The sequence below is a fragment of the Heptranchias perlo genome, chromosome 9, assembly GCF_035084215.1.
Source record: "Heptranchias perlo isolate sHepPer1 chromosome 9, sHepPer1.hap1, whole genome shotgun sequence".
Lineage (NCBI taxonomy): Eukaryota > Metazoa > Chordata > Chondrichthyes > Hexanchiformes > Hexanchidae > Heptranchias > Heptranchias perlo.
Window position 1 is genome coordinate 69,394,941 of NC_090333.1, and position 12,100 is coordinate 69,407,040.

The following is a 12,100-nucleotide window of genomic DNA, read 5'->3' on the forward strand; positions in this document are numbered from 1 at the left end:
TTTATGTATATTTAGCCAGCATGTGTGCCTTTGGGAGGTCTGTTAGCCTTACACTTTAGCTATGCTAGCTTTCACTGCAAGATGTTAGCCTGGGCCTGAAGAACGGGGGGGAAGATCAGCTAGGCCAGGGATATATACATATAAGCTAATTATCCATGCAATTCACCATTTTAATAGAAGTAAATGCCACGCACCCACTCTCAAAAATGAAATAGTTGCTATAAATACCATGTTCTATTTATAGCAAGATGCGGCAGGAAAAAAAAATGAAAGAGACAAAGATAATAAAGCTAACATACCACGTATAATGGAAAAACACTTGTTATGGAAAGTACTGCAACCTCCAATGACTTAACCTGGCAGCAACTTTGTGACGATCATCTCCTGACTTGACATGCAAATCTAACCATCCCAATAGACAAAACCCAAATGTCCAATTGGCTATTTTGAATGTGCTAGATAATTGTTGCATGTGACAATTAACGCTGTTGCACATGTCCATTGGCAAGCATAATGGGGAATGTACAGCACAGTCATTAGTTATAGAGCCGAAAATTAGCAGCCGAAAATAGCTCTTGCGACTTCTGAATATTTACTTGAAATAAAGTAGAGCATCAATTAATGAATGGCTTTAAGGAGCTGCAGCACAGTGGGAATAATTGATTAGCTCCACTGGCTGCTCCAACTTTCCATTCCCTGCAGCTTGATCTATGGAAATAAGCATCAACAGCAAACCAGTTGTTTGTTTGCATCAAGCCATCTGTGTCAAAGTAGTAATTAAGCACTTCCAATCCCTGGTGTTGACATATTAGGCATTAAATGGTACAGGGGAGTTAGAGCAGATAGCTTGCCATCTTGTATTGCAGCAAATACACTAGACTGATCATTGTGGTCGTTAGAGTGACAACAATTAAGCCATGGTAGTCTATATAACATACGTCCATATAAAACACACATGGTCATAAAGAGAGATGTATCAGGCAGTGATTAAGATGTTTTTCCTCCCTTTCTTGTTATTTTTTTTAATATCATTATGGCCAAGAAGACAGCCACATGCTACACTTCAAGGTACATTAACACAACATGGGGTGACACTCCCTCTGATTCCCCTCTACGTGGGGAAACTCCTTGGCTAGTATCTGTTCAGTCCTTGTCCATAGCTGGGATCACAACATCAGGAAAAATGCCCTAAACAATGACTTTGAAACATTTACACACATACAGTTGCTATATTAACTTGTACATGGAAGTATATCTGTGTACTGTGGTGGAGCTTCAAACATGAATGACTAAAGATAAAGTAGCAAGACAAAGGACTTTTTTTTCCTGCTGACCCATATGAAAAACAGAATGATCTTCAGACAAAAGTGAAATGTAGATCAGATTTTCATTCAAATATTTGAACCACTTCAGTTTCCACTATGTAGGCTCACAACTAAGTGCAAAGTCCTTTCATTATAATCCATTTTTCTTCTCCCTTTTGTAAATGCAAATTTTAAAAGGTGAAATCAAGCCGTAAGCTGCAATCAGTGGATACTGGGAGGAGAAAAACGCGTAGGAACATAGGAATTGCTAGACGAAAAAGACCAAGGTCCATCTGGTTCACCTTCTACCATTCTGGTAGTTGCATGATACAACGATAACGGAGTTGATTAATCATAGCAATTAATTTCTTAATTAGTCTACAACAGTCCCAGACAGGTGGTGAAGTAAACCCCAGTGGTGGAGAGCTTTGGGAACCGAAGGTCCAAAGCCACCCATTCCTCCCCGCATGCTACACTTACCACGTCATGCCTCAAATTACTCACTGTACCAACAACCAAGTTTCCACACTCCAATAAAACAATAAGGTCTACACATCAAAAGGTTCCATTCATAGTGAAACTACTGTACAGTATCTCTATCCACTGATCCCCATAATGAAGAACTCTGCCCTCTGAAATAACCCGATGAGATGTCTCCTCTGCTTAATATGTGGTACTTACAGGCTGAGGCGCTTCACCATGCTCTTCCTGGGCTTTGGCGATGTCGGACTGGTATCGGTGGTTGGCTCTATTTCACAGGATACATTATAGCTGCAGGATGGCAGATAAACACACATTTCAGACTGAAAATTAAACCAAAAGTAAACGGAGGTCCTTGTTTGATGCTCTTGTTTTGGTGTCATTTTGGAGAACTCGTTTATGCGGAATTTGCATGAATGATTATTTTGCTTCTGAAAGGCACTCACTTCTCAGGCAAGAGAGAACACCGCTCATTTACTTCATTAACGATTGACCGGTGCAACAATCAGAATGGTTCTTACTACTCGAGCTACAATCTTTTCTGCAGTGTGAAAAGCAGAAAGAGGAGAATCTAGCTCCAAGTGTCAGACATACTCAGAGGAGAGCTGCCATTACCCATCACAGCCTTTTTGCAGGACACTTGGAGCTGGAACAAAATGGTCCAACTTGTACTTGGGGTATAGGAAAATTAATAATGCTGGGCTGGTAGAAAATGAACTAGTTAGCATAGGAAGTTGAACGTTCAGTGCTTAGGAGATAAGATAGGATACAGATTCACACCTACAATGAGCTCCTGGCCTCATCTGCACTGCTATGAGAACGCACACAGCAGTCAATGGACATCTTCTCACAAGGAATGAAATGAAGGAGGATCAGTCACCTCAACAGTCCATGTGCTGGCTTTAAGATGAGGAACAGGTCCTGTTGGCCAGGGAAGGTGTGGTGAAGGGCGAAGACAAAGCATAGCTTGTCAAAATGAGGTCTCTGGATCCATCTCTCAAATCTCTATTTTTCCTAAACTTGTTCACTTATTAGTATGGTGTCTGTTACAACATGCTAATAAAACACATTTTATGCAATGAAAGCATCATTTTTCATTGGGTAGCTAGCACCATCTTCCATAAATCAGGTTCCATTACAAAAGTTATTTGAAACCAGAGAGGGGTAAAAGAAAGTAAATGAATTGGCTGGCTCACAAATTTTGAACAGCTATTAAAATCATGCAAGATTACACATGCAGCCCTTAATGGGTTGATCAGCACATTCTTGCAATGCCTCTTACCTTTCTTCATCAGTCAAGTACTGCTGACTGTGGAACCATTTGAGAAACCTCTGGACCAGGCTGATGCAGTAGCTGTTACAGGCAGACTGCAACAGTTTAATCTGTGCTATCACCTCAAACTCCTGAAAGAACAGGGGAAAGAAACATTAATGGTCTAAAAAAAAATATTGTTACTGCTGTAACTAGTCATTGGTACTTTTAAGAGGGGAATAGTCCTAATCAAAAACTATTTTTTAAAAAAAACCTCTAGTTTGCTGGACACTCAATGCACAGTAATTCATGCCTCAAAGTCTCACTGCATTGTGAAAACAGCACTGATGTGGCTCCTTAGGGATGAATTTCAATACAAATTATCCAAAGACTATTTCAGGCCACCATTCTTCTCAAGGCAGCACCTCGAAGACTGATCATTTTTTAAAATTAACTTATCAAGCATACACTTTAAAGCCCTAATGAACTGAAAAAGGACCCGCAGAAAAGAAAAGTTATTAAAGATTGTTCGTTTATTTGAAAGAAATTCTGTGAGGAGTATAAAAGCAGCCGCTGATCTATCATTTTTGATACCAAAGACTGGAGGGGAAGAAGTGAAATGTTGGTGGATTTTTCAAGGTTGCAGCCTAATGAAGGTTGTGGACAGTGAGGGGCTGGAATGTTCTGGAACCTGAACACTGCAGTGTTTTCTTTTGATCAGTTCTGAGTTCTCTGCTCCATCATATATTCACTTTGACAGATAAAAGGGAAAAGACTTTTCCAAATCAAACTTGACAACAGCATGTTAGTGTTGGGATGTAAAGTGCAATCCAATATTCACCACGCCCATTAAGATAAATACACGTTATACATTATCCACTGATCGACTAGGCATTTAGTATATTATAGTCCCAATTTTAAGTGGAACCAGACAGTTTGGAGATCGATGCCCATTTTATGTCCAGTTAGATCTTACAATCCATTGAAGTCAATGGAGAGTGTAACAGGGCGGGGTGTAAACTGAGCATCTGACCCGAACCTGCTCCATTCCTGCCGGGCAGGTTAGGATAAAATCGGGGCTCATGTTAGTTTTCGAAATGAGATTTCATTGCTTTCCACATATTCAAGCTCCTATTGCGTTAACATTTTTAGGTTCTCTGCAGAACGCTGTGACATGAGGATGTTTATAGTATTTTCATTTCAACAGTAACCAGGGGAATGTATCAATGTTTGAAAAGTTGGTGCTAGCGAAGTTGGAGAAAAAAATGCTCATCGCCAATGATTAATCCCAAAGCGGAGCTCCCTTTTAGATTCCCTGACATAGCATGCATGTGACAGACGTGTCTCTTCTGAAGGAAAATAGTGTGAAATATTGAGAAATTATCCATCCGGTCTCACAATTAGTGAAAAGCTTGTTCAGTCACACCTGGACATAATACATGAATGAAATTATTATTGAATTGACACCAGATTCAGGCTGTGCCTGGCAGTGACTACTGGAAGGTAAATAAAGCCCAGTAACATTTAACGGCACTTTCTTATCCCACATACATTTTTGAATGTTTTGCAAAGTGTAATAATTCATACTAACCCTTCGTCTCTTTTCAAAGTTGATCAAACCACCCTAAAGGAGACAAATGAGGACAAAAAAAAAAAACATTATTTTGACTTGTATAAAGGCTGGATAGTACAAAAATATTATAGACTTGGATGGTCAGGAGTGAAACGCAAGTCATGTAAACTTGGTTCCAAATTAGTATGGGACCAAAACTCATGTACACCACCAAAGATGTGACATACAAAATAATGACCCAGCAGAGGGTGTAACACACCAAGTCCTTCTGTACAGTCAACTCCCGTCAATACCAAGTTGACTACACAAATGACCAGGTAGTTGAGAATGAAATGGGACATGATGTCCCATTTACAGAAAATTCCCTGCGCACGAGAATGTGCAATTTATGCGTAACAACTTTTTCAGGATACAGGAAAAAAGGACGATATTCATAACCAGCTGCATGGTAATTTTCTCTGGTCTTCATTCACATAATTCTTTGATTCACAGCGCAAAACATCAAATTACCGAGCAACGCATGTACTTTCTCTAATGTACGTCTTTGATCCATCTCATTAGTGGTTTCACTGCCGCTTTGTTTCTCATCTTTAAGCAACCAGCGTTGATGCGGTAACTACAGCAACCATCAGCAAAGGAGGAATCCCAACATGTGGTGAAACATGATCAAACTTACATCAACATAATCTGGAAGAGCAGTATCCAGCATTGTCAGATCAGTCAAGAAAGTGCCAAGATAGGGCACAGTTCCTTGCATCACGCCCTATAGAGTAGAGGAAAATTAGTTCAACCTATTTTGAATGCGTTAAGCTCCAATATTCGACTGTAATCAAACTTAACTCATCCTATTTAGTACGTGACAATCAATTTGCAACCAGAACATTTTTACCACTTAAATACAGAATATTGTGGGGTACAAAGCTATATCTGTATAGACCAGGAAGGTTCAGAGTTTGATCCTTGGTCTGTGTTGAGTTAACCAATCTCAACCTTTATGTAACTGACATAAGAGTTGGGAGGTCTTCCACACATTAGGAATTATAAATTGCAGTCGCCTTTCTTCCTTATTGTGCGCCCTTCAATTACACAAGTAGAAGGATGATTTGAAGATGTTTTATATTCCATTTACATTATGTTCAAACAAGTTAATGCACAAAAACAGCATTAGTAAAATATAGCATTATCTCTCCCGACCCTAAACTGCAGGCAGTTCACTTATTTGTAGTTAAAGGCAAAAGATTACATTGTCCTCCATCATATCTTTTTAATTTTATTTCCTTCCTTTTTTTGTCTCCATCTCCTGAAGGTGTTGACTAAATTCAAGGCTGGAACCTGGCACAAGAAGAGGCTATTCTTCTTGATGTCTGTTGTCAGGCTATTCAACCATAGAACACCTCTGCTCAGTCCGCAAGCGTGACCCTGGACTGCCGGTTGCTTACCATTTTAATTCCCCATCCCATTCCACTCTGATCTCTCTGTCCTCGGCCTCTTACACTGTTCCAATGAAGCTCAACGGAAGCTCAAGAAACAACACCTCATCTTTCAATTAGGCACTTTACAACCCTCTGGACTCACTGATTTCAACAACTTCAGATCATAACCACTGTTCCCATTTTTTCGGACAGCAGGTGCTGGTAATGGTTCTGATGTTACCATTTACAGCTCCTCTAGACCCATCTTTTCTTTCTTTACTTGTTCCATTACCACCCTCCTTGCCTTGCACCATCTTCCCTTTTGTTATTTAATCATTCCTGCCCTCCACCCTATCAGAGATTTTCCCTTTTGTTCTTTCCTCCCCTCCCCTTTCTCTGGTTCTGTACTTGCTTAAAAACTGTGCAGTCTTCAACTTCTTCCAGTTCTGACAAAGGTTTATCGACCTGAAACGTCAACTCAGTTTCTTTCTCCACAGGTGTTGCCTGACTTGATTTCCAGCAGTTTCTGTTTTTATTCAACCATAGAGCTGAGCTCAACTCCATCCTCATCTGATAATCAGATTTACAACTTTCCAGCAGCAGCTAAGGGATAGCTATCAGGAGCTCAAACCAGCTACATACAGCTTCACAGCACAGAAGGAGGCCTTTTGACCTGCCTTGCCTGCGTCGGCTTTCCGAAGGAGTTATCCATTTAGTCTGGATGAGTTCCTCCTCCCCTATCCTAGGATGTTGCGGCCAGTTGTAGTGCCCCAATTGCTGCCTTGGCAAAGATCAGTTTATTCAGCAGAGACCAGGGATTGAACCAGAGTGCTGCCTTTACCACTAGGCCATCGGGAAGATTCTGTGCACGGTCAGGGTCCACAAATTCTACTATAATCAACTGAAACATAGACTATTTTACATCTAAATGGTGTACACCTTTATGAATCAACACATGTTTACATATGTAAGCATTAGTGCAGTGCAAATATAGTTGTAGCTTTTAAAATGTAAACAATGGCGTTGTGAAGGTATTTAAAAGCAGCAACACAAGGCTTCTTTATAATGCCAAGGAGAACAGTTTAATAGCCATATTTAGAACAAAACCCTTGCATTATGTAAACCGCAGTACCTAAATACAGCATTAAAAGATGAGTCACAGACTTCAGTTGGAAGTGAACACCTTAAGGGTTTTATGTTTGCGCACAGAAGTCCACATCTGGTACTGAATGTAAAGGAATGACTCACCATATCCTTCTGCAACTGTAGCCGTTTCTGAGTCCGTTTCTGGTTTTCCTTTACACTGCTGTCTAGATTTGCAAATTTTGAAGTTCCTTCCTGAAGATTCAGGAATAAAATCAATTATTAGCACACGGCAATTAATAATCTCCCATAACATCAAATGAGATGGGATCAGAGATTTCAGCTCAAACGCCTTGCAATGTTATGCCAATTTATTGAGCAAATTCTAACTTCAATGAGAATTATTTTTTTTAGAAAATCATATTGACAAATTACATATCCAAGTAATAAGTTGAAATATTCGTGAACAATGCATCAATATTCCTTTTTATATACTATTAATACTATGATAGAAAAAACCTTTACTGGACAGTTACATAAATGCTCAATTTTTAATTAACATTTCATATATTCACAAAAACTCACCACAAAATGAATCATCCTTCAATATGCACATTTGCAACTACAAAAACAAGCTACTTTCAGATTCACTCCAGGTAGAAACTGGTTCGACATTCAATGTGATGAAAATAAAAGCCATTTAATAGAATGACTGCTATCGTGTACCCAAATTAGTCCTTCATCAGAAAACGGCCAAGTGATCAAGGCCTTTTTTTTTCTGACTGGGATGATGACACGCTACAACTTTACATAAGGCTTTGATGCAACCAGTGCCTTTAAAGGACTGACAAAGCTTACTGTTAAATATTTTATTTACTATCTCATGGTTTATGAGCATTCAGTTTGAATTATGACCACTGAAAGGGCTGTTGTCAGTAAGACAGAGCATCTTGCAATGTGCTTGACATCTGAATATAGAGAAGTGCACTGCAGGACCACTGCTGATAACATCTGGCGAAACAAACTTTCCAGACATGGTCTGCACGAAAATTAAAGATAATAATCTGAATGTTGCGTAAGAAAGGTTTATGACACAGAAGCGTCTTCCAAATAGTGACAACATGCAACATAATATATCAGCAAAAGAGTGGCTACAATTCAGATTAAAATTGGGAGATTGAGGCCCTAGTCAAAAAGAAGAAGGAGGCATATGACATGCATCGGCAGCTGGGATCAAGTGGATCCCTTGAAGAGTATAGAGATTGCCGGAGTAGAGTTAAAAGAGAAATCAGGAGGGCAAAAAGGGGACATGAGATTGCTTTGGCAGATAAGGCAAAGGAGAATCCAAAGAGCTTCTACAAATACATAAAGGGCAAAAGATTAACTAGGGAGAGAGTAGGACCTCTTAAGGACCAACAAGGTCATCTATGTGCAGAACCACAACAGATGGGTGAGATCCTGAATGAATATTTCACATCGGTATTTACGGTTGAGAAAGGCATAGATGTTAGGGAACTTGGGGAAATAAATAGTGATGTCTTGAGGAGTGTACATATTACAGAGAGGGAGGTGCTGGAAGTCTTAACGCGCATCAAGGTAGATAAATCTCCGGGACCTGATGAAATGTATCCCAGGACGTTATGGGAGGAAATTGCGGGTCCCCAAGCAGAGATATTTGAATCATCGACAGCTACAGGTGAGGTGCCTGAAGATTGGAGGGTAGCAAATGTTGTGCCTTTGTTTAAGAAGGGCGGCAGGGAAAAGCCTGGGAACTACAGACCGGTGAGCCTGACATCTGTAGTGGGTAAGTTGTTAGAGGGTATTCTGAGAGACAGGATCTACAGGCATTTGGAGAGGCAGGGACTGATTAGGAACAGTCAGCATGGTTTTGTGAGAGGAAAATCATGTCTCACGAATTTGATTGAGTTTTTTGAAGGGGTAACCAAGAAGATAGATGAGGGCTGTGCAGTAGATGTGGTCTACATGGACTTCAGCAAAGCCTTTGACAAGGTACCGCATGGTAGGTTGTTACATAAGGTTAAATCTCACGGGATCCAAGGTGAGGTAGCCAATTGGATACAAAATTGGAATGACGACAGAAGACAGAGGGTGGTTGTACAGGGTTGTTTTTCAAACTGGAGGCCTGTGACCAGCGGTGTGCCTCAGGGATCGGTGCTGGGTCCGCTGTTATTTGTTATTTATATTAATGATTTGGATGAGAATTTAGGAGGAATGGTTAGTAAGTTTGCAGATGACACCAAGATTGGTGGCATTGTGGACAGTGAAGAAGGTTATCTAGGATTGCAACGGGATCTTGATAAATTGGGCCAGTGGGACGATGAATGGCAGATGGAGTTTAATTTAGATAAATGTGAGGTGATGCATTTTGGTAGATCGAATCGGGCCAGGACCTACTCCGTTAATGGTAGGGCGTTGGGGAGAGTAAAAGAACAAAGATCTAGGAGTACAGGTTCATAGCTCCTTGAAAGTGGAGTCACAGGTGGATAGGGTGGTGAAGAAGGCATTCGGCATGCTTGGTTTCATTGGTCAGAACATTGAATACAGGAGTTGGGATGTCTTGTTGAAGTTGTACAAGACATTAGTAAGGCCACACTTGGAATACTGTGTACAGTTCTGGTCACCCTATTATAGAAAGGATATTATTAAACTAGAAAGAGTGCAGAAAAGATTTACTAGGATGCTACCAGGACTTGATGGTTCGACTTATAGGTTCGACTTATAGGGAGAGGTTAGATAGACTGAGACTTTTTTCCCTGGAGAGTAGGAGGTTTAGGGGTGATCTTATAGAAGTCTATAAAATAATGAGGGGCAGAGATAAGGTGGATAGTCAAAATCTTTTCCCAAAGGTAGGGGAGTCTATAACGAGGGGGCACAGATTTAAGGTGAGAGGGGAGATGCACAAAAGGGTCTAGAGGGGCAATTTTTTCACTCAAAGGGTGGTGAGCGTCTGAACCGAGCTGCCAGAGGCAGTAGTAGAGGCGGGTACAATTTTGTCTTTTAAAAAGCATTTGGACAGTTACATGGGTATAGAGGGATATGGGCCAAGTGCAGGCAATTGGGACTAGCGTGGTGGTATAAACTGGGCGACATGGACATGTTGGGCCGAAGGGCCTGTTTCCATGTTGTAAACTTCTATGATTCTATTCTATAAAAGGTTGGACTTGATTGGAGTTAGAAGGAACGAGAGACAAAAGTACGACCATAGTAGTATCGATAAAGTAGAGAACGGCGATGCTGGCAATGGAGGCTAGAAGAGTGAGGAATAGGTCAGAAAACAAACCTTTCCTTGTGCCTTGTCCAAGAGTGCGAGAGATATTAGAATATACTCCCCAGATAAGGGATTGGTATTCAAATCTTGAATGGAATTAGGCTTTCTAGGTTATTGAGAGAAGATGTTGGCACAAAAGAGGAAACCAGGCCTTCTGGAGGCAATTTTGGCAATGCAGAAGATGGGATGGTTCCATTTGAGGTCAGAGGAGCCAGTGATACCAAGATTATCAATGGATGAAGAAGGACTGAGGTCAAAAGCAAAAGGTAAGAAGTGGTAACTGTTGGTTAGATTGGCAATGTACATGAAGAAACTATCTGAAGAACTGAAAAGGAACAAGACTTTCCGTGCCCCATTCAAAAGGCATGGAGATCAAGATTTAGTGATTCAGCAATTGCAAGAGGAACGGAAGGTGCAAGCACCAAGAAATTGATGTAGAGCAGAATCAGCAAGAGTAAATAAAATAGGATGATGAATGGAGGAACTAACTGATGTGAAGGAAGGAGAAAGAGAGGCCTAGTGAATCCCCAAGTGAATGGAAAGAAATTAGAGGATAAGCAATCAACTACTGCACAGTTCATACAATTTGCTTTGGTGAGAGCCCATATGCTAGAAACTTTCTTTAAGAAGTGCACAATGCCAGATCTTGCCAAAAGCTTGAGATGATCTCTGGTGAACACTTAGGGGTGAACTAAGAGCACAATATAGGCAATAATTGCCACTGGACAACCATACTGAAAAGTGAACTAGTGGTCATAGATTAGCTCTGGACTTTCAAGTGTTAACTTCAGAGTCAACAGCAGCTTCTACAACTTAAAAAAGTTACTGATATATGGCCAAAGGGAAGTAGTTAAAGGGGGACGAAGGAAGTATCATTGTGCTTAAGGATAGGGTGAACTTGAAAACATTTTCAAGGGTAATGCAAGGTGGACTGGGAACAAGAGGCCGATGTGATGGCATAGATCGGGGGATATTCTGGGGCAAGCAACTTGAGGGCAATGGAAAAGATACAATCAGGACTAGAGACCTTATTAGAGTTCAGAAAATGAAGAATCTGCCAGATTAATGCTGTTAGAACTCATTCATGATCTCCTAATAAAAATACTGCATTCAGTCCTCTTCAAATACAGAAAAAAATGCTTTGACTATATCTGAAATAGATTAGGAATTAAACAGAAAACCCAAGCTTTGACTATTTTCTGTCCTATATACAATGAACAGCGGTGTGGTAATTCGGCACCAAGATTTTTTCTAATTAACCAACACTAGGACTGATTAGTCATTTAGCAAGTGGAGGAATGAAACAAATAATAAGGAATGGGCAATGAGCCATGATGAAAGAGTTCGGAGAGATGACTGAAAGCTCGATTGAAAAGATGGGTTTTCACCGGGTTTTTAAAGCTGGAGAGAGAATTGGAGAGGCACAGGAAATTAAAGAAGGAGTTCCAAAGTTGGGCTGAAGCAACTGAAGGCTCTGCCACCAATGAAGAGAGGGGTGTATAAAAGAGTAGAGCTGGGCAAAGCGTTGGGAGGGGATAAAAGGGTGGAGGAAGTTGCAGAGATAGGTATGACCAGGAGATTTGAAAAATGAGTATTTTAAATTCAGTGCATTAGGGGAAAGGGAGCCAACATAGGTCAGTGAGGGGAGAGATGGGCTTGCAGCAGGACTGGGTACAAGCTGCTGAGTGCAAACCACGTTTAAATTTT

The 12,100-nt window shown here is 40.6% G+C and overlaps 1 protein-coding gene across 6 annotated transcripts in view; it reads right to left on the minus strand.

Annotated features, from left to right (window-relative positions):
* The window catches only part of rgl1 (ral guanine nucleotide dissociation stimulator-like 1), a 237,719-nt gene that overhangs the window by 12,792 nt on the left and 212,827 nt on the right, over positions 1–12,100 (minus strand). For all 6 annotated transcript variants that reach the window (XM_067990725.1, XM_067990724.1, XM_067990727.1 and 3 more), the window contains 5 exons: positions 7,270–7,359; positions 5,286–5,372; positions 4,628–4,660; positions 3,067–3,188; positions 1,986–2,075 (listed from right to left, as the gene is read on the minus strand). In XM_067990725.1, coding sequence (XP_067846826.1) covers positions 1,986–2,075; positions 3,067–3,188; positions 4,628–4,660; positions 5,286–5,372; positions 7,270–7,359 — 422 coding nt within the window. The remainder of the gene's footprint in view (positions 1–1,985; positions 2,076–3,066; positions 3,189–4,627; positions 4,661–5,285; positions 5,373–7,269; positions 7,360–12,100) is intronic.